Source organism: Indicator indicator, chromosome 1 (assembly GCF_027791375.1).
Source record: "Indicator indicator isolate 239-I01 chromosome 1, UM_Iind_1.1, whole genome shotgun sequence".
NCBI lineage: Eukaryota > Metazoa > Chordata > Aves > Piciformes > Indicatoridae > Indicator > Indicator indicator.
Genome location: NC_072010.1, coordinates 33,099,520 through 33,124,015, shown reverse-complemented (window position 1 = coordinate 33,124,015; position 24,496 = coordinate 33,099,520). Strand labels below are relative to the sequence as shown.

General features: G+C 39.9%; 1 protein-coding gene across 1 annotated transcript in view; it reads right to left on the bottom strand.

Moving 5' to 3' along the window:
• ENOX1 (ecto-NOX disulfide-thiol exchanger 1) overlaps nucleotides 1–22,730 on the bottom strand; it is a 154,700-nt gene extending 131,970 nt beyond the window's left edge. Inside the window, exons 1-2 of the mRNA XM_054382336.1 lie at nucleotides 22,715–22,730; nucleotides 18,543–18,680 (exon numbers count right to left, since the gene is read on the bottom strand). Of these exons, the coding sequence (XP_054238311.1) occupies nucleotides 18,543–18,680; nucleotides 22,715–22,724 (148 nt within the window). The 5' untranslated portion in view covers nucleotides 22,725–22,730. The remainder of the gene's footprint in view (nucleotides 1–18,542; nucleotides 18,681–22,714) is intronic.
• Between the last annotated feature and the right edge of the window lie 1,766 nt (nucleotides 22,731–24,496).

The following is a 24,496-nucleotide window of genomic DNA, read 5'->3' as shown; positions in this document are numbered from 1 at the left end:
TCACGGTAGCTGTATCCTCTCCAGACTTTGGAGGGAGGATGTAGTATTTCAGAGGTGAAAAGCCTTCACATTGTGGCAGTAATACCTCCCATTCTCTTTAAACTCCATCTGAAATTTCAGGCAAATTATGCCTTTGAATAAAATGATATTCACTCATACTCTGAAAAATAGATCTATTTTTGGCTTTAATAGCTGAAATCACAAAGGATTACATCTTCCATGAATGTGCTGGATTATGTTTGCATTTCTGCTCAGCAACCAAGGAAAGAGTTAAAGCAGAAAGATTTCAGCTATTGTCAACATTCAAACTGATTTGTTCCAGCTTTTTAAAACTTGAAACCTAAAGTTGCCTTCTACTTCCATCCTCTTTTTGCCTTCAGTCTGCAAAGTTTCCAGCTTATCCAGTGAGGATGAATCTAACCTTGTGACACTTGCCGAGATCAGAGTGGTTAAATCAGAACACTGTCTGAGCAGCTTGATTCTCCTAAAAGCCTGACAGGTCTGGAGCAGCTAATTGGGTCTTGCCACATATGTTCTGCCTGTGATTTTTCCAACAACTGAACATGGAAAGCAACAGAGCCAGAAAGCAGTTTTATCCCAACTTTTGCTATTCTTGTCTCTCTCCTCATTTATGGGGAAAAGTATCTTTCACACCAATTCTAGAAGAGGTTTGGAAAGTTCTGAAATTTTGGCTTGCTGGCTAATTAATTTTAGCCTCTTCACTCTGTAGGAGTTTCAAAGAGAAACAAATGCTTCAGACTATAATCTGCAGTAGAATACAGCATGACCAGGGTGTACCTAGTCTGTTCTGAACCAACTACTAGTTTACCACCCAACACCAGTTTCATCAGGCAGGGAAGTGAGGCCCATTTACTGCTTGGTACCTGCAGTTTCTCACAGCTGCCTCTGGGCCAAAGAGAGAGCAGGTCAGAGCTGATCATATCACCTACCCTCTCTTGCCCTCTCTCCATCAGGAGCTTGCTGTGTTGCTCTTCAATAGGCTCTACAATGGGCACAGGAAAGGTGACTGGTGGTGCCATCAGTTTGGTTGGCTCGGGGCAAAAGGCTTAAAATATGGATGTGGCCCAAGCAGCTGGGTTGGCTGAATTCACTGAAGTCAGTAGATTGGGGTCTTTTTAATTTTTTTCTTTTTTTCTTTTTTTCAGACCAGCTGAACTGCTTAGCTTTGCAGGCAATGTTCTCAGCTCTACTACAGCTGTATTCAGGGGAGCTTAGGGAGAAGCTTTTAGCACCTGGGACTGACAGTGACTGCTTTGCCCTTCAATTTGTGTTGAAGTGACCTTGGGACAGTTCTGAGTTTTGTGGGACTGCAGTACCTAAAAGGCTTCTAATGGGCCATGCGCCCTGCTGCCCTGCTGTGTAATGCTGGCTCTCAACTACCTTTGCCATGCCTTTGAATTTTCAGCCTTTCACACTTTAGGCAGCTTTATAGCCTCCTTACATTCCTGAAATGGGACAGAAGGACCAGCTTAGGAAAGGTCCTTTTTAAATCTAGTATATGTACTTTAAACCTAACCGATAAATTCGCTCTTCAGAGAGGTTTCCACTTGGCTCCTTTGGTCTCTGGGCTCCAGCACTGAGAGGATTTATGTTTCACACCATGTACTGTAGCTCCAGATATTTAAATCAAGAATGTATTCATCCAAGCTTCACAGGAAAGTGTACTGCTTTGGATAGAAATATGGCCAGCATCTTTATGTTTTGTTGTCACGTAAGCATTAAAACGCTCCATGCTGACTTGCATAATTCTCAAAACAGTCAGGTTTCTTAGATTAAATGCCAGTCTCGCATTATGAAACAGGTTGTCTTCCTGAGAACTAAATCACAAAATAACTATTGTCCTAGGCCAGGAGTTCATGTGTATTATTTTTGCACTCACCTCTCTCCAGCATTTCCAGATTATAGGTTTTATGTTGTCATGAACAGCAACGGTCATGGTACCTCTCAAAACATGAACTGACGTCACTTTGAATCACAGATGACATATAGCCCATCTATCAAAAAAACACCCATCATGGCAGAAGTAATGCAAAACCTTTTCCATTTTATCTGCCACTTTATAAATCTGACTGCTCTTGTCTGAATCTTTTTCCCTAGGGCTTGTTAAATTTCATCAGAATTCTCCTTCCTGTTGTGAACTGAATATGAAAAAGCAAAGCGACCAAACTGATACTCAGCAAAGCTAAAATGCATAGTAACACTGATTCAGAAGGTGAGCAAAACACAGCTTATTAGCATGATTTTCTAAGAAAAAAGAGTAAGGGGAAGAGAAAAAAAAAAAAGAGCCTCTTGAGAGAAAGAAAGAATCTCACATATCTTGAAAAGGAAAGAGAAGGATAAAAGAGAGATGACTGATACAAGCAGAGACAAAAATGTAAACCACCTAGCAACTCCTTCTTTGACATTCCCCTTTGAAGGCAGTCTACTGCAGAGCAGAATATTCTGAAATAAATATTTTGGACTACACTCTGCATCCAGTTCCACCAGTGTGACTCCATTACTACTAGCAGGGCTACGCCAGGGTCCCAGGTGGCAAGGATGGAAACAAAAACTCATTATAGAATGAGAAATGTAAGAATGCTTTGGTGAGAGCATATTCCCTGCAGAGCGCCACGCAAGTAAAAAGGACATTTAAATAATACTGGCCCTTGATCCTTATAAAAGCTGAGAGCACATTTATTCAGCTTGAATTCCAAAAACTGAGCCACAGTTTATAAAATGTGCTTGATCCTTGTGTAAGACCCTTTGGTATTTTCTTTCAGAGAAAAGATCTCCAGATGTTATTTTCACAGATCATCTTAAGTAAATGTATGCATTTAGCTAAACAGGCATAAATGTGCAAGAGCCACCTAAGAGAACAATGCTAAAATGGCTCACTTGATTTATAGACCAGCTGTCAAACATTTGTTTATGAACATCTGGCTGAGAAGGTGATTTGAAAAGTTTTTCTGTCAGTAAATATCAGCACAGTAAACTCTTCTACTTACAGATAGCTTGAAATTGTAATTAGTTAAGAAATGGCACTGGAGTGTACGTCTAAAGTAACTTTCAGCTTATCCATGCACACAGAACACTCATTTTACAACACTTCTGACATGTAATGTGCAATCATTTGTAACTTCTTAATTAACAAAATACACAAAATATTGGGTTTGAAACCCAGAAGTTGCTTTCCATACAAGCTGCATGAGCAAGCTTGAGTCTGTCTCTCACAACAACCCTTCAAAGTTAGCTCATGTGCCTCCCTAATAACTCTGTAACCACCACCACATGGATTCAGTAGCCCAGCTTTCTCCCACACCCCCATACCTGTTCCCTCCAGCTTTGTCACAGATGTCCAGCAGGAGTCTTTGGGAGACCTCAGCCATCCTCTGCCTACCTCCATCTGTTTCTTTGCACAGTTTCTGCAGTTTCCCATGAGCAAAACAGCTTGCAAGGGCCTAAATGCCACAGTAACACTCCTAATTCAAAGGCTGATATAATCTAAAATCTACAAAGCAAGGCTGATCTCAGGAAAATTGAATTTTTCTCTCCTTATTCCTCTATTTTGCAACAACATGACAACTCTGAAATGACAGAATCCAGGGACCTTTTCTGTAACTCAATTCTAGTTCTGAAGCAAAAGACTACTTTCATCCCAGGTCTAATCTAATATCAGGGTATTATAGGGTTTTTTTATGAGGAATTTCTTTGTTCGCTGAGAAACAAAGCAGCGGCTTTGTTGCAGAAAATCACGTTTACTCGAAATGAAGACAACATCAATCCAGGACTTTGCTATAGATTCTGAGAGAGATGTATCACCCACACCGAAAACATCTAACCATGTCACCTCAGACAATCCTCTTCATGTCCTCGTACAGTCCGTGGAAAAGGTGGAAGATTGTGTAGACTAATTCAACCCACCCACAGTAATGTCTGCATCCCCTGAAGGAGATTCCTATCTCTTTCAAGAAACTATGACAGAAACCTGTCTACTATCATTGCATTCTTTTCTTTGGCACTCCTGTTGCATGCACAGTAACAGGCAGAATCTTTTGTGTGCTTCCTTGCTACAAAGAAACTACTGGGAAATTACAAGAGTACATCATTAAACTAACAATGATGAAAAGGAATTAAATTTCTAACTCAGCTTTGGTGGTAAACTTAGTGTGAACCAAAGAAGTGACTTAGAAGAGGCTGGTTTTTTTTAAGTCACATTAAAAAAAAACCTTATTATATTCTTGAGCAGCTATGCATGCAAGCAACAACCAAGACATTTACTGACAAGCATAGGCTGTTCAGACACACTTAAAACATTGAAGAATTTCATCACATGAAAGCTTCACAAAAGCCATTGCCTAGAAAATTGTCGCAAAAGGGACAAGATGAAAAATGTGTCAGACAGAAATGGAATGGTAGTCCATTTTGAACGAGGCCAAAGGGATTTTAGGAGATAGGAAGCACAGAAAGAGAAACTGGAGATTTGTTTTAAGACATTGTGGTTATAAATTATAAGAAAAATAAGAATGAAAGCAGCATATTTGTTTCAATTTCCAAAAGTATTTGACAAGTTTCCATAGGAAAGATTAATGACTAAGAGGCACAGAACAAGAATAAAGAAATAAAAAAGTCTTCTGTGTATAAAAACTAGCTCAAATTGTTGTTTTGCCCTTACAAGAAGACTACTCTTCTTCCACGAGAGATCTGTCCCTTACAGTCATAAATTGAACATTAACCTGCAGGTCTGGATTTGGAAGGCTACTTTAAGAATGAAGTCACACATTTGTAATAGTTTGCTGTAGCTGTAATTCTCTAGATCTATAATCAAGACAAGGCTTACAGGCCAGTGTAGTCATAAAAAAAGGAGAAGGCCATGTTCACATCTGGGATAGAAATAGTGAACTTCCAAGCTAGATACAAGGAGGGTGCACATCCTTTGAGTTTAATTACATATGTTAAGTTGGGTAGACAAAAAAGCTGGTTGGCGCCTCTAAAAGAGAAAGGAATATTTAAAGGGAAGTGGTAACATGGTGGTTGTTCTGTAAAGGAATAGATAGATATGCCAGATGAAAAGATTAATAAAGGGAAGAAAATTATAACGTGCTGCAGAAATACTCCTTCCTTTATATTCACATTTTATATTGTCTCCTATAATTAAAGTTTTAGTTCCTTGGTTGCCCCAGACCATTGGAGAGCTGCTTCATGTCTCTGCAGCTACATGAGTAGGTCCAAGAAGAAACAGAACTTTTACCCACACATTTTGGCTCACACAGAAGGCAGGCAGATGTACAGCCTGCTCCTAGAAACGTGCAGCCCTCGCATCCTTGCTTTGTGAGCAAACACAATTAGGAGGAGCCCACTGTGGCCCTGCCTCTTTTACTCCCCTTTGCACTCCCATTTGCTGTCAGCACGCCGCCTCTGAGGTCAAGGCAGTACAGTCTGTGAGTGGGCCTGGGCATTAAGTAAGGGCATTAACTATATGTGATGGAAAATGCTTTCCTTGTTTTCTAGGTTTTCTAATCTAAAAGACAGATGAAGCATGGTCTTTTATAGTCAGATTCATTTTTCTTTATTTTACTAACCCAACAGAAACCCCCACATTTACAATCTCTTATTGCTGCTGGCTCTGCAAACTTGTAAAAGTGAGAGAGGGAAACTGGCTCCTATTCTGGTCTGTATTATTGATGGAGGGGCTCTCTCTGCCTAACCTCAACATTACTCTCTTCTTGTGTTCATCTCTGGGACTCCAGGGGGGACAATCAAGGCTCCAACCACACTATTTGGCTAGGAACATTTTACTACTGGATTTTACTGATGACAGAGCAAAACCAGGTTTACTATCCTTTAAATCCCCAAATGAGTTTGCAGAGTGGGCAGTACTTGCAAACATGTAAACTCTATTTATATGCAGCCACCAAGTAACATGGACTTTCCTAGTATTTCCTATATGTAACACAACCAGAAAAGAAAACTATGACAGATTGTCATCTTTTGATCATAAAAGCATGATAAGCGACCAAAAAAAGTCCTTTGGAGGACCTTTTTTAACTTATGCTTGCTATATACATATGTGAATGAGACATGGTATCTCAAGGCCATAGATGAAATAAAGCTTGGAAGCACAAAAAATAAGAGGTCATGTAATCAGTGAGATGTGGCTCTCATGCAACATGGCCCACAGAGTCCAGATGCCACTCTTTGTGAGAAAATGGGAAATAAGAAATCTAGGATAAGACAAACAGCCTAGGAAATGTGTTTTAACCCAAACTGTCTGAATTCTAACACGAAAGCATTGAGAAAATATCACTGGATTCACAACTTGATGCCTGTTAGTAGTAAGAAGGGAGACTTATAGTATGCAGTAACAACAGCTAAAATATGCAGATGTGTGGTACTGATTCTGTTACACAATCCTTAGGATAATGGGATCCCTCTGTTACTACTTGAGGTAGCTAAGAGATCGTAATGCCCATTAGTAGATATCTGTTGCATTACAGAGATTGCATTCAAATCTATGCCAACTCTTTGCTAATGGAAAACCAAAGACTAGGGGAAAGAGAAGGCTGGGACATAGGAATAAAATTTTCTGCCAAAGTTGCTGCTGTAAAAAAGCCTTCCACTGAGAACTCGGGGCCTCAAATCCCTGGATGAATAGTTGGAAGGACGGTTAGCTCTCATGTCCCCAGTGAGCTCAACTGCTGAGGTAAAACACTGGAAGAGAGTCAGTCCCTAAGGGACACCAAATGGTGTATATGAGTCATCAGTTATTATCATTTTGTTTTCTTAGCACTGCATCTTTACACTTGTAAGGCATGTACATGTGTAAGAGACACCCATCAGGTGGTGCTGGAGCAGTTCGTTATAAGGAAATATGTGCTAGGATCCTTCATGGAGATAAACGATTCACTCTTGAGGCCTGCTGCTTGAAACTTCCATAATAATAGCCCCCTTGCCTTCAAGAGGACAGTCTTTGCCATGATGATTACATGCGAGACAGTTTCTGAAGAACTGGATGGCTTGAGTTCGTTTTATCTTAATTCCACCTTAAATTCCACTCAGACAACAACAACAAAAGCCAACAGAAATGTAGGCTCTGCATTTTTCTAAGGGAAAACATATGACACATGTTCCAAACCACATTTAGATTTTAAAGCTTAGAATTAAGACCTTGAATTTCAGCCAGAAATATTCTTAGTCTCGAGGCTGAAAGTCCTTAATCTTGGGAGTCAATAAATCAGTCATGACAAGCCTGAAGCAGCTATGGTTTATTATAAAATCAAGCTTGATTATCCACTTGAGGGAATTAGAGAGATCAGAACAAAAGGACACCCTGTTAAAAGGCAAGATGTAGGAAAAATTGGAAGAGATATTTTACTTTACACAGGTAAGTGAATAGCAAGAATAAGCTTGTATTTCAGATTTTTTTTTGTGTACTAAATTCTGGCTACTATAATAATGGGACCCTACAATATTTATAATAAGCAATTTATTAAATCAGCTACTCTTGGAGCTGCACGCTGCAGATTCCCATTCTCTGTCACCTGTGCAGAGTCCTGGAACTCAGGTGCAGTATCTGAGCTCTCTTCTCTCACAACCCATGACCCTTTGCTAAGACCCTAGAGAGAGTATTAGAAGGGGTGCAGTTAGTAGGTCAAGAGAGGTTTGCCTGCCCCTCTACTCTGCCCTGGTGAGGTCTCATCTGGAATAGTGTCCAGTTCTGGGCCCCTCAGTTTAAGAAGGACCTTAGGAAATTGCTTGAATGAGTCCAGCGCAGAGCCACAAAGATGATTAATGGAGTGGAACATCTCCCTTATGAGGAGAGACTGAGGGAGTTGGGGCTCTTTAGCTTGGAGGAGACTGAGGGGTGACCTCATTAATGTTTATATGTATGCAAAGGGTGAGCGTCAAGAGGATGGAGTCAGGCTCTTCTCGGTGATGCCCAATGACAGAACAAGGGTGGAAGTTGAGGCATAGGAAGTTCCATGTAAACACGAGGAAAAAAAATTTCACTATGAGGGTGATGGAACACTGGAGCAGGCTGCGCAGGGAGGTTGTGTAATCTCCTTTTCTGGAGACATTCAAAACAGCCTGGATGTGTTGCTGTGTGATCTACTCTAGGTGATCCTGCTCTGGCAGCGGGGCTGGACTAGACGATCTTTCAAGGTCCCTTCCAACCCCTAACATTCTGTGTGTGTGTCTGTGATAGATGCAGGCCCAAATAGGTTAAAACTTCAACACTGCAGTTGGTTATAGTATTTAACATTTATTTCTAGTGAAACGAACTATTTGAAACAGATTTGTATCAGAAAGAACAAAAGATTTGGAGAAGCATATAACTTGCCCTCTCTATCCACTGCAGTCTGGGTATGTCTTTTCGAAACAACATCTGTGCTGCCAGATCATTAGAGAAGAAGGTGACAATAAGCACATCTGCACCATCTCCCACATTGTTGTATCCTCTAAATGCTGGCAAAGCTCTTTCACTTCCCTTTTCCAAATTCTTCACTAAAAAGCTACAGCAGGATAGACAAGAAGGAAGAGGAGGTAGGAACTGTCTTTCTGCTTCTAATGCGCATAACAGAGTTTGCCTGTTTCTCAGTGCCTGACTCAGAATATCAGATAAAAAGAGTTAAACCGCTTTTACACTAACCACCATATAACTGCTGTGCCAAAATACCTTTTAGAAAAAGCCACACAATAGGCAGGCAGCTCCATCATCACTGCTGTTCATGTCAATCAGTATTATCCCATTGTTTCCATGTGGTCCCTTACCTACCTGGTTTATCTAAGTGAAAGAAAACAGACCATGTGCAATTTGGGGTAGGATTGACTCTTAAGCGTTCAGGCAGTGTTTAACTTTCTGGAGCTCTCTATCTCTAAGCCTTCCCTGAATAGAAATAACAAATAATTACTAAATACTGTAGGCATTGTAGAGGAGATTAATTATAAAGGAAAATCAGCTAGGGTCAAGAGAACCATTTTTTAAGGAAAAAAAAAAAAAACAACAAACCAAACCTGAATAAGAAATGTGCACATACAGGAAAGGCAGATAAAGTGGTTCTTGTTACACAAACACACCTATTGCATTTTTGAAGCTACAGTAACTTTAATATTTGGGCAGAACACAATCTGAATACATGCCCCAGAGCATTAGAGCATATTGTATGCATTAAGTTTAATTATCTTTCACCTCCATGTCCACTAACAGAGCTATGCAGTGACCAGCTGCTTCCCATTACAGAGACATTACTCAGAGCTGGTGATGTCACGCACATCATTTGTCACCACCAGAGCATGAGAAGGTGCAGTAAATCCACAATTTATCTGACCAAACTCAACATTAGCAATGTCTTATTTTACAAACTCTGCACATGCCCAGGGATTAGGCTTATTGAAGCCCAAATTTCTTCTTCAATGAGGATCATCAAAAGACGTTTTTCCACACTGATTGCTTCTGCTGATATTTCACAGGCAGACTGCTGTAGTGAACTGGAAGTGCATCATTATGCACTTTGTGAGACTTAATTCCCATGCAATAAACAAAAGGCATTTGAAGAATAGGTGGCAGAAACAAAACCATACTTAACTGCATTCATCCCAAGGTCAAATGGACACAGCAAACTTCTCTTGCTTGCTCTCCAGGGACCAAGCTCCAAGCGGCAACCTAGCCCATATAGGCAAAGAGAGAGCCTGACTAGGGAAGAGCAAACTGTTTTATAGCCCTTGATTTGGGGTTGGCTGCCTGGGGATTCATTCATATTCAGGTCTTCCCTTCTCATGGAAGTCTTGCTTGGCAGCTCCCCAAGGTGGTGCCATCTGTACCATCCTGATCACTGTGCCCTCCTGAGAGCATTCGTCATGGATCAAGTTAACAGTCCTTCTGGGAGTGCTCTGCTCATCTCCTTCAGGCCATCTACACAACCTGTAAACAGCTTTGGCTTCAGGGCTTCATGTAGCCTTACTTTCACCTTGCTACTTAGATACAATGACTGTGCTCAGCAGGTCACCTTCAAACAGTCTGCCATTAGCAAGCTCTTTTTTTTTTTTCCAATGAAAGTAAATAATCTAGTATTCCTATCTCGTCTTTGATTAGTTAAAATGGTCAGTTTTCTCTTTCTGCTGATTTCGATCCATGGTAACTCAATTTTCCCGTTAGCAAATTGTATATCACAGAGGGATTACACTGGATTCCCCATGTCAGCCAAGGAACATGGGATCAGATGGGGAGTGAAGTGTGAAGGGGAAGTACTGCAGATAAACTGTGCGCCAGCAGAATTGAACAGTCAGTAGCAAATGGTTCCCAACAGCCTCTTGGCTTATTTTCACAGTGGGATGCTCATAATTACTCACAGGCTTTTTTGTCTAGAATAAATAAACACACGGAAAATATGGGGAATGGAGGCTTTCCAAAGTGAGATAAAAGATGGGGAAAACTTATGCAAAAATAAAGTATTTCCTTATGCTGGCTTGCTGTAACTTCAAATAAAAACATGTCAAACTGATTTTTGGTGGTATAATTACCAACAGCCAGTAACTGGGGGAAAAAAAAAGGAAAAAAGAAAACAATTCCAAAACACAATGCCAAAACATCCAAACAATATGGCTTGCATGATAAATTTACTCCAGTATTTTGTGACAGTTAAGAAGGCTATACATAAAACACAAGCTTTGTATTCAGTAATTCCTTTTATTGGCCCATGCTCTCTTCCAATTTTCTGTTCATTTGGGACATTCATTCCCTCACACCATGTTAAAAAGCACTGTTTTTCTTTAAGTGCTGAGCAGATTTTAATCATTATCTTCATCCTTGGCCTCAATTAAAGTCTAATATAGAGGAGGTACTTGAATGACCTAAGAGGGACACTCAACCCTGAATAGTGTGTCAAAGGTACTTGGAGTTTCTGCCACATTTCCTCTGGCCGTTGAAATCTCTCTCTTCTTTTCTGTTGTTTCCTGACTGTGTTTATTCCTAGCACTTTAACGTCCCCTGGTGTGAAGTCTCCTTGAGTAACACTCACATGATAGAAAGTGTGATTAACTCTGCAGGTGCTTTTCAGGTCAATGAAAAAAACTACTTGTTACAATAATATGTAATACTTCTTTAGAGATGTTCCCAATGGTTCTACATACTGGGATTTCCAGACTACCTCTTCTCTTTCACTTTTGCTGCTCTCCTGTGTCTTGATAATAAAAATACATAGTTTTATCTGGGTACAAACCTGATCAATCCTTTAGAGTAAGTTTCACACCTCTTTAATTATTCTGATTGGTCATTCAGATAATTTAAATGATAAACCTTTTCCTCTTGATGAAAATGCAATGTTTCTGCAGTAAAGACTATAAAAATAAAGTAGGAAGGAACCAAGAATAAAATTGGGAAAATCATATGATTTAATTCAGAGTATGCCTTACTAAATTTCTCTTGACCTATCAGTGGGCTAGTTAATGAAACACAATAAGCACAAAACAGGTTGGGAAGCTGTAAAAGCTGAAAAGATGCCTTCTTGAAGATACCTTGTAACCTTGAGGGTTTGCAAAACCTGTGGAAAACTCTGCAGGTTTTACTGACTTTTTGTATCTTCTTTTACTGACAGATGTTAAGCCGGTAGGGTGTTCAGAGCAAGGGTGAACCTGCTGCACACTACTGTGACGCTGGGCTGCTGAACTGTTCCACCAGCTACTTGTGGTCTGCAGCATAGAAGGGCGGGGGAACATGAGACCATGGAGTACACCTTCACCAGCTGCTTGTGCACTTCAAGGCTTCCAGGTGGAGCATGATAATCTTTAGTCACAAATTATAGATGCTCAAGGAGTTTTTCCTAAAAGAAGTGACTGTCTTCAGGTCATAATACAAGTGGCTGACTTAAAAACTTACTCTAATCAGTTAATAGGAGTTCATTATTAATTACAGAGAAGGAAGCTGTGTTTTGTTAGGTATGTCTTGGACGATTCCAGTTGTCTGCTTATTGGTGTACTGGCTCAGTGGCTATGCAATGAAGTGTAGAAAAAAGGAAGGTTTAACAGGTAATGGGACAGCATGGTTAAAACAAAAGGAGACTGCCAGATGGCTGTCAGTGGCTCCAAGCCCCTGGTAATGGAGAGGCCACAGAAGAACTAGACACATGAGAGCTGACAGAGTCTTCTGGTCAGCTGACTTCTTTAATTCTTCAACACTGCTTAATGTACATTCTCTCTTCAGTGATCTGCTGAATATAATCATATATACATTGATTTCCTACTTCATTTGATTTTTCTTAACATTACAAAAATAGTACACAGCCACAACGAGGGATATGTTTACAATTTAGTCAGCATATGATGATCTGCAGTTGGAATAATTCATAAAGCATGCCTCATCTATTTTATGGCAGAAAGACACTGAAGCTGAAAGTACTTTTCTATAGCCAAGGCAGATTCCAGAGGAAATTCCTAAATCTCAGCCCACCATTAATTTTTCTTAAATAATCCCTAAGTCTTCTTTACTGCGTAGGAACTGATGGCCTCTTGGGATACCCAAGTGAGTAGGAGAAGGAAAAGCCATCATCCAAGCCCTCCCCTTGATATGCCCATCAAAATGCTTGAGACTAACTGGTATCTCAATATAGTGACGGACTGTAGTTGCAATCAACATTCCAAAGAAAAAGAATCTGAATGCTTTGTCTTCAAAGACCTGGAAGTCTTGAGCTAATAAAATTCTGGAAGGTCTATTTAACCTCATGTCTTGGTATTTAGGATTCTCTTTCCCCAATTTTTCTGTCATCAGAAAGTAAGTCTGGGGTTGCAGTTTCAGGATTGCAACTATTTACCTTCGTAGGTGTTGCATCCAAAAGTGAAGTTTTGCTAAGTTATGATTTGATTTGGAAATACAACCTCTGTTTTGGGAAAACCTGTTCTATATATTAATGATCAAGAGACAAGCCCATCAGGGACAGAAGCATTCAGTGCTGACTTGCCTTGTACATCTCTGCCTGTGAAGAAACTCATACTCAACACTGTCAAAAGCACAGTCCTGAGCAAGGTGACCCGATTGGAACTGACAGTTCCTGTGTCTCACTGAAATCAGGTCAAAAGAAAACTGTGTGGGAAAAGCAAAGGCAAATGGAAAAACAGAAAGGTTGATGTAATAATATTTCACTCTCTAGTGTCTAAAAAATACACACCTGAGGCCACAAAAATGGTGGATGTTTTTTCTATGCCTTTTGGTAAGCAAGATGTTAGGCTTCAAAGATTCCTAGTCACTGATTTCACTAGGATTTTGGACAAGTTGTCAAAGTCCAACTTCACTAAAACCAGCTGGAAGTCACCCCAAATTGTAATATCTTGGGGCTGAAGCATGTTGGCCAGACATGAAAATGTGTGCCTTAATAATTATTATGTACATAAGTAGTAGATATCAGTTCTCAGAACACCCCTGACATATAAGCATATCTACAATTTTCATCTTGGATGTTTGCCCTTCTGGGTTGTTATTTTTCTCTATAAGAACACAGATACAACTCTTCAGGGAACGTTTTGATATATACCATTTTTGTCTAAGAAGTGTTCAGGATGTCTGAGAAACATTGAAGGAAAACATCTCCAAAATGCATCATGGTTTTCAGGGTAATGAAATGTTTATCAGTGAAAAGAGAACCAAATGGAACCATAGAAGTAAATAATTGTTCTGGCAGGAGGTCTTTAGAAAACAGGTGACCTGATGCCATTTGCAGAAATAACTGAAAGTATGAGAACACTAAATTCAGCAGTGCCAAATTTGCCTTTTAAAAGTACCACTGAAAAAGTAAACCAAAAGATTCTCAGCTGACTTCAGGTCGCTGAGTTTTTCTGCTAGTCCTAAAATGTAACAAACCAGCATACTTGAAAGTACTTGAAAGATGTGCTTGAATCAGTGTTGCTGAGTGCACAAAGAGAATTCAGATCCAAAAATGTGGAGTACAAACTATCATTTCCCTTTCACCTGACCAATTTTCTCAAAGCCTAGGAAATGGCCATTTTACAGCCTGGATAATTCAAAACTACTTTGGAAGATTTTATCCAACCTTTTTTTTAATTATTATTCTCTGGTTTGAGACAAAGTGTGAGAAATTGCATCTCAAAAGGCAGTTTTTGGGAAAAGTTTATAACCTGCTGAAAGGGGAGATTAGAATGAGAATAATGTTCAGTCATAACTATTCCACCTCAGTCTTTAACACATTAACTAATGCATTATTAAACTACAGTTTATTGTATGAATTATGTATATATAATGTATAAATGCATATATTAGTGTATATATAATGTAGTAGCCAAATATTATGGAAAATGGTAAGCTTTCTGAATAATTGTAAGCAAAATATATGTAGAAACAGAAATTATATTATTCAGCTATTAATAAGAATCCGTCTTTACAAATGAAAAGCTCTGACATTTGCCCAGATCAAAAATCCAATTTTACAGCACTGGGAGATAAGAAATTAAATAGAGTGCAGATATCATCTAAACTGGTATTAAAAGGTTAGCAGTGCTTAAAATTGATTAGTTACCAAGACCAGGCAGCCTACATCCCAGACTGTGTGAAGTATATTGGCCAGATGCTGCAGACACTTTAGGTGTCATTTTAGCAAACTCTCAGGCTAGGCAAGAGCTTCACAGATTGCAAACTGGAGAGCATAACTCTGTTACAAGGCAGGCATCCCAACTTGTTACACAGCAGCAAAATTAAAAACAGTCCAGAAAAAAAAAAGTAACATCAAAAACTCTTAAAAAGACTTAGTAGATCATACAGGTTCCATACCTAAGGGATTCCTATGAATTAGGAACTTCTTGGTCTGAGGAAGGAAAGGCCATAAATGGGTAAGTTCTTTGAAAACTGAATGATAAGAGAACTAAGAGAGATGTCAGGATACAATTGAGTACCATACACCAAATTTCAGAGTATGATAGGTTATATAAAGATAGCCAGGAAAGATCACATTCTCTCTCTAAGATTATCTAAACTATTTACTGCTTTCTTAGGTGTCATCAAGGGAGGAAAAGAAAAAAAAAATTAAAGACAGACAAAAAGTTAACATTGGTACTTTGATGTGTCATTTTTATCTCTGGAAAATGTCACAGGTGACAGTAGCAAAAGCAGCATGTGACTGCTGATAAAGATGAGTTCATTACTAGGATTAATAGCAAAAAAAAGAAAAAATCTGAAAGGGCTAAGGACTGCTTAGATATTTGATCAAAGCTCTTAATGCAAACTCACACTGAATGCAGATACAGTGAGTACATTATAGCAAGCAAGTCTATAAGTATTTTCATGGTAAACTGTGGCTTTGCCATTATGGATTTACCATGAAAATGTGTAAAATAAATATGGAATATAAAAGAGTTTCAAATAAAGGGAAGCAAAAGGAGAAATCAGGCAGTACTTCAATAATTAATATTTATGCTTACAGCACTTTTCATAGATAGAAAATGCTGCACAAATACCAACTGACCTGTACAACACTCCTAAAATACGTGATATACATAATTTTGGAAGTAGAGCTGGCAATGAAATAAAGTCCTGGAGATCCTGCTTTGTGGGGAAAAGTGTTGCATGTGAGATGAAGCTGCCAATGTAGGGATGGCATAGCATAACTGAGGAGACAATTTACACTGAAACTGAAGAGACAGAGGAAGAGAGGAAGACAAAAAGATAGAAAAAGCTCCATGGGATGTGTAACTGAGATAAATGAAAGCAGCAGAAATGGATTTTGACATATGGCTATTTTCAAGTTTGGAGGTAACTGCATTCACTTTGAGCACAGCACTTGAAGGCAAAGCCCCACCAGAAAATAGAAACCATTCCCTCACCACCAGCACATAGAATCATAAAACATCCTAAGGAGGAAGGGACTCACAACAGCCTACGGGTCTAACTCCTGACTCCATACAGGGCAAGCTATACAATATATCAAAGAGCATTGTCCAAACGCTTCTTGAACAACAACAGGCTTTCTGTCATGGCCACCCCTGAGGAGCTAGTTCCAGTGCTTCACCACATTCACAACTAAGAACTTTTTTCATAATTACCAATCTGTACACGCCCTGATGCAGCTCTAAGCTACTGTCTTGCATCCTGTAACTGGACATGAGAGAGATCATAGAATCATAGAATCACAGAATCATAGAATCAGTCAGGGTTGGAAGGGACCACAAGGATCATCGAGTTCCAACCCCCTGCCATGGGCAGGGACACCTCACACTACATCAGGCTGGCCAGAGCCTCATCCAGCCTGGCCTTAAACACCTCCAGGGATGGGGCCTCAACCACCTCCCTGGACAACCCATTCCAGGCTCTCACCACTCTCATGGTGAAGAACTTCTTCCTCACATCCAGCCTGAATCTCCCCACTTCCAACTTCAACAGCACCATCTCCATTTCCTCTTATGATGGAGTTGTAGAGAGAGATGAGGTGTGATGGTTTGAAACTGTCTTTTTAATTTTTCCTTGCAAAGTTCAGAACAGAGAAAGTGAAAGAATGTAAATAAGTCACTATTGGGTGTAAGAAAGCAAAATAACGATTGTTCTAAACACTTCCATTGGATAGATAGAAATGTTTAAGAACTATTACCCAAAACAAAGTAGGCATTCTGCACATTCTGCGTTCGGCAGTGGGGGCAGTTGCTGGGCTGTCTGGCTGCTGTTTCTTCTTCTCTTCTGGCTGAAGATAACACACTGACCTTGGCAGCTAAGTTAACAACTTTCTGCTTAACAAACTCTGCTTCTCTGTCCAGGGGGGTCTGGGGGGAAGCTCCTGGGAGAGGGAGGCCCCTTTGGGAGGGTCCCCTTGGGGGGAAGCAAAGGGAGATCGATTGTGCTTTTTCTGTTGATTGTATATATATATGAATGTTGTGAATTTTGTATATTTGTACATATTCATTGCATTTCATTGTAGATTTTAGACTCTGCTTGTAAATACAGCTTTTCATTTGCTTCCAGACTGGGCTAGCCTGGTTATTGTTGGTGGGGGGGGAATTTCAGCTCACACCGACACATGAGGTCTCCTCTCAGCCTCTTCTTCTCTAAGATGAACAAATCTATTCTTCTCAGCTGCTCCTCTTAAGATTTTCCTTCTAGTATCTAGATCATTTTTGTTGTCTCCCTTCGGACACATTGTTGACTCACATTGAGCTTCCCATCAACCAAAACCCCCAGATTCCTTTCTGCAGGGCTGTACTCCAGCCTTTTGTCCTCCAAGTCACACGTACATCCAGGATTACACCATCTCAGGTAAGGAATCTGGCCTTTTTTACACGTCATATGGTTGGTGACTGCCCAGCACTCTAATCTATTCAGGTATCTCTATTAGGCTTCTCTAGCCTTGAGGGAATCAGCAGCTCATCCATTGAAGAGAACTGACTCCTCAGGAGCAGATGGTTTTGGTTGTTTCTTTTAATCAGGAGCACGGGGTTAAGGAAAGAGACTGAGAATCAGTTCACGGCCTCCACCAGCTAACCCCTCTGCTTGAGATTGATGCATTATAAATCAGCTTTATTGCAGCTTAGTTTATCCTCCCATAAAACAGACAGTCAGATGTGAACTGGCACAGCTCCACTCAGCTTCCAGTCTCGGAAGGGGGCATATTTGGCCAAGATTAAGCATCATGCATCCCTGGTGAAGAAGATAGAGTGATTTACATCATGATCCAGCTCATCACACCCATGTCTAAACAGATGGGTGTAGATGTGAGAGGATGCTGCTCTGATCTAGATGTTACACAGATCTTCTTAAGATGAAATGGCAATGCAGCTTCAAGAGAGGATCCATCATATGCCTGGCATGTGGCTTGTGTCTATAGGGCACTCACCCACATAAAATTTTTTCTCTATCTCATAGAAGCAATGAAGTTTTATTAATCCTGGCTAATGAGGCCTTTGCTCTTGACAACAATCTGGCATTGTCCAGATTTGTCTGTGAAACGTTGGTGGTTTCAATATACTATTTTTGCTGTTGTTAGAATAAATGATCCCTTGTAATGCTCTCCCAAACTATGTTTAGGAAGTGAAATTATAAAATCAAACAAGAACAACCTTTTGAAGTTCAATTTACGGAGTCAGGCAGAAAGTAAATATGCACACAACTAACAAGAAACCCTCACTTTACTAATATCAGCTGAGTATATGAGTCGAATGGCCTTCACGATTTTCTGCCCAGTTAACATAACTTCAAAATCTTTCTCAGGTCAAGAGTTTCTAGTCCAGGATCTTCCTTGGCAGAACTTTAAGACATCCTGGTTCAATAGAGAAATAAAAACTAGTCTCTGTTTTACATGACCTGCCTCCTGCTCTTGACCCAGAATAAGGATCAATGGGTTAGTTTTTTTAATTTCCCCAAAGAATTTTAGCTTTTCCACACAACTAAAATGGATTATATAGCTACTGCAAAAAGAAACTAATACACAGTATGCAATATTAATAATAGGTGATGTTTTTAGAATGTAAAAATAGAATATCCTCAGAAATCATTCCATATATTTTTGAAAGGACCTGAATAATTCATGGATGGTACAAGAGACCTCTACAGATCTTACCTGTCACAAGCTGCTGTCCAGCTAGTCCTACTGGGACCATCCCCAGGTTATTCATAGCTGTAGCCCAAGCCGTTGGATCAGTGACCGACATGTTAAGTTGTGTGGTATCTATAGCTATACTTCCCAAACCATCAGCTGCTGCGAGAAAAGAGACACACTGTAAGTAGAAAAATCTGAGATTTTTTTATCCAAACCCTTCAGTGATAATGAGCTATCATAACCACTGTTTATTTTCAGTTTGTTTTGTTTCTGAATTATGATGAATCTTTTAGACCATTGATAAGAGTGCTTGCTATTACATAGCAAAACATAAAGACATTGCAAACACTCCACAAGTATGCAATGAAACAAGAGTGATTCAGATTAGATGTATGGAAAACCTTTTCACCATGAGAACAGCAGTGGAACAAGATGTGGATTCACCAGCTTTCAAGACTCAAATAGGCAGAGCACTGAACAACTGGTCTGAACCTATGGCTGGTCTTGCTTTGGGCAGGAGGTTGAACTGAAGACCTTCCAAGGCCTCCCCCAACCTGAATGAATGACCCTGCAACCCTCTGATTTAATTTAATTATCTACAGTTTCTGGCAATTTGTCAGAAAGCTGTGACCACCAAACACACCCCATGAAAAGACCTATTTTCCATAATGAGCAATGGATTTTGGTAAAGATTTAAGATAAATACATTAGCCCCTAACTAGAAAAAGGTCAAATCAAATGGATTCATTATGGGAGATACCAAGTTTTGTTGTGAAAACAGAAGAGAATTATCATGAATATAGTGGGCTGAATAACTGAGGGATGGTACCTTCCTGATACTGAACCCCCAAACACCGGGTCTGATCATATATTTGTGCTTCCCTCCTCCCCAGTCACAGCTGAAATCAGCTCTTTCCAGATGTTTTCTTATGACCTTTGCAGACCAGAGATATTTACCGGCAGCCATTGCTTTTTCCCCAGATCCTTTTGTTCCTGTTAGACTTCTTCAGCTAGGAATAATTCACTACTGTATTAGCAGCATCTTGAGATGGGATGTCACCAAATGCAGGATCCACACACAGCTCATTAGGCTCTGAAAGAGAAGAGACAAAATCAGCTACCAAGCGCCGCAATCTGAACATAACTGCAAAAAAACAGACAGCTTTGGGAATCTGCTTGAAGCTCTTGCCCACTCTGGCTGGAGTGCCAGCCCCAGACTCCTTGCACACCTTTAGTGGCTGCTGTAGAGGTGTTTCAGTGAATGCTCATCCTTGCCTGCTGAACAAAGAGTGCCACGTATGAACCTGTCAGACTGCTGAAAAGCTCTTCACAAATTAGGTCTTATCAGTAGCTACACAGCATCCTCAGCATGAAGGCATCAGCTGAAAGAACATATTAGGGGATGAATATGATTTCATTTAAAAAAAAAAAACTTAACAATTAACTGATGTTGCAAGTTTCAAGGAAACAGTCATCTGTTCTGAGATTGAAGGAGTGAAAAAAATTCCCTGCAATGACTTACAGAATGGAGTGTACAGAGATGTGGAACAATAAGAAAGCCTAACAAAGCTGAGGAGGATGCTGGCTCCTTAACTAACGCTGTATCTCTGACTCACAAATGTTAGATAGCTGGAAGCAAAGGTGAGGCAACTGCTTCAGCCTAAACTGTGTTGCTTTCACCAGAGCACGAATTTTACACAAAGGTAACTTCTTGCTGTTGTTATTGGTGTTCATGAAGGTTACCACGACAGCTGGTCAAAAGAAGGCTGAAGAACCAAATGGGTAAGAGACATAACCAACACTGTAAGCTCTCAGCACTCACAGCAAAGTGAGCAAACACTGGGGTGAGGTTGACCACAGAGATATGTCCCTCTTAGTCTCTGTGCATGTTACATGTGACTATGGGCAAAAGGGGGTTGTGTTACTTTTTTGGCTGGCTAGTAGCCTAAGTCTGACCTATAATGTTTGGTACTATTGGCCAACAACTGACCAAGTGCTTAAGAGGTGTTCAGGGAGGTCATTAACGCTGTGCAGGTGACTCGTTCAGCCCTAAGATATTTGTGCTGTCTTGAAAAAAAAGTACTCAAAAGATTTAAGAGGTTTCCAGCATGCAAGTCTTAAGAATTCATCTCTAGAAACAAAGCAATTAATGTGATTACACTATATTTTAGCTTAGTACAAGACAGAAAGTTTTCTATTACAGTTGCTGTCACTGTACAGATCACTTCATAGGAACATGATCACATCAGCATCTGTAAAAGTGAAGAAAGATGCAGCATCAGACAATCTTGTACATTTTTTAGTATGGTGTAAGTTTCAAATACCAGTACAATAAGTTAAAAAGCATTTTGTTCAAATCTACAGTGGATCTGTTTAAAAGTCAATATTTATCATCTCTTAATATTTGAATTTGCAATTCCAATTCTTATTTGATCTCCACTATTCATTATACATAACATAAAATTATCTTATGATAAAACTAGCTTTTAAGTAACATCTATAAACACCAAATAAACATTGAATGAATGTCCTCTGCAGGGAATATGACTAACATAAGGCAAGCCACCTGAGATTTATGTCAAGTTTTTAAAACCTGAGTGTTTCCTGATCAGCTTTTTAAACTTGTACTTAGATATTTCCTCTAAGGCTATAAGCTTCTGACCACAAACATCTGTTTCAAGGTTAGAGTTGGCTGAATTATTCCTTGTCAATAAGTTATTTCTCACACAGTTCCCCTCCCCCCACTCCCCTCCCCCTCCCTGTTTATATGAATCATTCCCAAATCAATCCTAATTTACAAATAGATGCTGAATAGGCCAGATGAGAGTTGTTCACTTCTTCCTGTGACTGGGAGCCTTGTGGCCTTGTTGTAGGAAGGTGTGTCTGAAAACCAATAGCAATTAAATGCCTCTTCAATACCTTGCTGTGTGCTAGCTACTTGTACCCACAAAGTATCACCCTGACTACTGGGGAGCAAGGAGGTGCTGCCCCACGGTTTTGGGGCAAAGGTGTCACAGATGGATATGGATAATTGTTATGAAGGGTAGAAAACAGGTGTCAAACTCTCTCTGCCAACCCCTCTTCCCGTTTCACTGCCTTGTCAAGTGTGCACCAAGTGACAAAATGAGGTCTGCTGCCAAGCTCTATACTTTCTTCACCCCAGATCGATACTGCAGTTGTACCAGCTTTGCCAGAAATGGGAACTGGTTCATAAAGAATCAGCTATCAGACTAGACAAATGTGCCTCAGCCTTTTGAGAATTAACAGATTACTTCTTTAGTGTTTGCCTTCTAGTAGATTCTCCACCTGTTTCAGATTTTGGTATATTTTTGTGAATTAGCCACATGCATTTGTTAAAGTCCTTGCAAAGGAGAAAGAACGTAACATTGTGAATATAAAGCAGAATCAGTGGGTTATTTAGTCAAACTCTTGTACTATGCCACCCACTCCATCCAATGTGCCATGAAAGTCTTTGCTCAAAACATACTCTCACAGCCCATGCTGGCATTAGGCAGCTTTGCTTTCTCTCTGGCCATCAAGTTTACTGTTTTATCAGCAGGACATGGATGCAGTGCAGCTTAAATCAGGAAAAAGCACAAAAGAGCATGTGAAGTGCCTAATGTGGAACTAGTCCTATCTAACCAAGAACTGCTGCAGGCTATTTTGTCAGTGGAAGAGAGCTGAGTAACAAGCATAAATGCACCTATGAACACTGAATAATTTGCAGCAAGATGTAGGCAGAACTAATGCTATATCCTGAAGGACACAGACTGTATAAACTAGCTTGCTTAAAAACATTAATTTTGAATATCCCTTCTACTGACATCTCACCAGTTACATTAACACAGAGAAGCAAAATATGGCAAAAATAATCTCACAGGGATTTCACACTTGATTTAGACTCAAACATTAGCTTTTGTTTAAAAACTTGAAAATTCAGAAGAGTAAAAGTTTCATTAACACTTGAAGGAAAATTATCTTTGGGCAAATGTCAGCATTTCTTTGTACAGCTCAGACACTGCACTATTACACCCTTCATGACACTGGAAACAAAACAATCCAGGGAAACAAATCAACCCACTCACCAGGACATACAAAAAAAAAGTGATGTGCTTAGTGAAAAACATGTTTAATAGCAAGGATTCCTACTTTCTTAAAGGTAAAAGAAATCACTGTAATACTGATTAACAGGCAAGATAGCATAAGCTGATGCAAGGATTCTGTGCATCCTGAGCAGACATTGATCAACACCGTTTCACTGACAGCACACCTTTAGAAAGCATTCCTGATTTATAATTCATTATTACTCCTCTAGGCATTAATGACCTGAAGATATATGCAAAAGAAATCTGTGTTTATAAACACTTGTGCAGGGATGTAGCTTTACTCCAGAGGAGTAGCTTCAGAAGCAAATAAAGCCCTACTCCTCATTTACAGGAGCAAATGAGTAAAATCTTCTGGGCACTGCTGTTCCTTGAGGTTTGGGAGGGGCAAGCATGTTAATACAAACTTCTTTACCTGAGAGCCTCTGATTAACAAAATTTTAATGCCAAACACTTTGTAAAGTGATTCTATATTACTCTTTTTTTGGTCTCTCTTTTGGCAGACACAATGCAAGTAGCAGTTCATGGACGGTGGATTGTGGGAGACACTTAGACTTTCCCCAGACAGATTGTCAGGAAGATAAAGCACCCTCAAGTCCATACCAATGAGCACTTCACAGTCATAGCAGTCATAGCAGATTGTACTTAGTACGCATATTTTATACCAGGCAATTAAATGCACTTACCCAAATGAATACAGAAGTCGGTTATATATTGTGCATCAATTATCACAGGCAATGAATGCCATGAGACAAAGAAATTAACACAGCATAAAACTAATTCAATAACACAGCAGATTGCTAAGTTAAAATCCTAGCCTTTAGATATCCATAACAACACAGACGATGAATTAAGACGCGGAGCAAAGCTGATTAAATGTATCACCGTAACGAGGCTCTGTGGAGCACCCGGGTCAGCAGCCAGCTCTGGGATGAAAGGAGGAAGCTGTCTGTCTACCTCTGACACTAACCTACTGAGTGACCTCCAGCCATTTCACCTATTTGTCTAATTTTAGTGACCACTAAATCTTTCGAAGGAAAGCCTGATGCCATCAACCTTTTGAAAGGCGGGACTGAGAGTTGCAAAGACACCACATGTTACTGGTGCCAGTTCTCGAGACAACACAGACAGGAAGGAGCAATGTGGTGTCTCGTGAACTGTTGCATCTAGGCAAGTTCTCCAGTTCTTAAAAGAACGACACGTGCAAAGTGTTTCTTACTGTTCACTGTGATTCATAGGACAGCACTCATTAGTTTGGTCACACTCAAACTGACCTGCCAAGGTACAGGTCGTTTACCAGGCTAGCTCCAGCTGTCTTTGCAAATATATCAAGTGTCTTGTACTGGTTCTTCCCAGTGTTTTATTTCTCCAGCTGAAAACTGGATTGTCAGTAAAGAGGGAAGAAAATGAAAGAGAAGATGCATGATTTAGTTGATTAGATAGGGTTGGGTGATCGATCGGACTTGATGATCTTGGAGGTCTCTTTCAACCTGGTTGATTCTGTGATTCTGTGAAGAACTGGCCATCAGTCACTATTCATTTCTTCTTGACCATATTAGGAAAAGCTGGGAGCAAAACCAATGTATATGAAGCTTCTGTGCCATAGCCATCATACCTGGAGAAAAAACATCTCCAATGTGACTCTTAATATGGCTTTTATTAATAATGTTGCATGCAATGTTTCAAGAAGAAGCATTTTCTCCTATTTTCTTATGATTAGAGGTATATGGTGTTCCTCAGGGCTCAGTGTTGGGACCACTTCTCTTTTCCATCTTTATTGATGACCTTGATGAAGACATAGAGTGTGTCATCAGTAAGTTTGCAGATGACACCAAGTTGGGTGGGAGTGTTGATCTGCACCAGGGTAGGGAG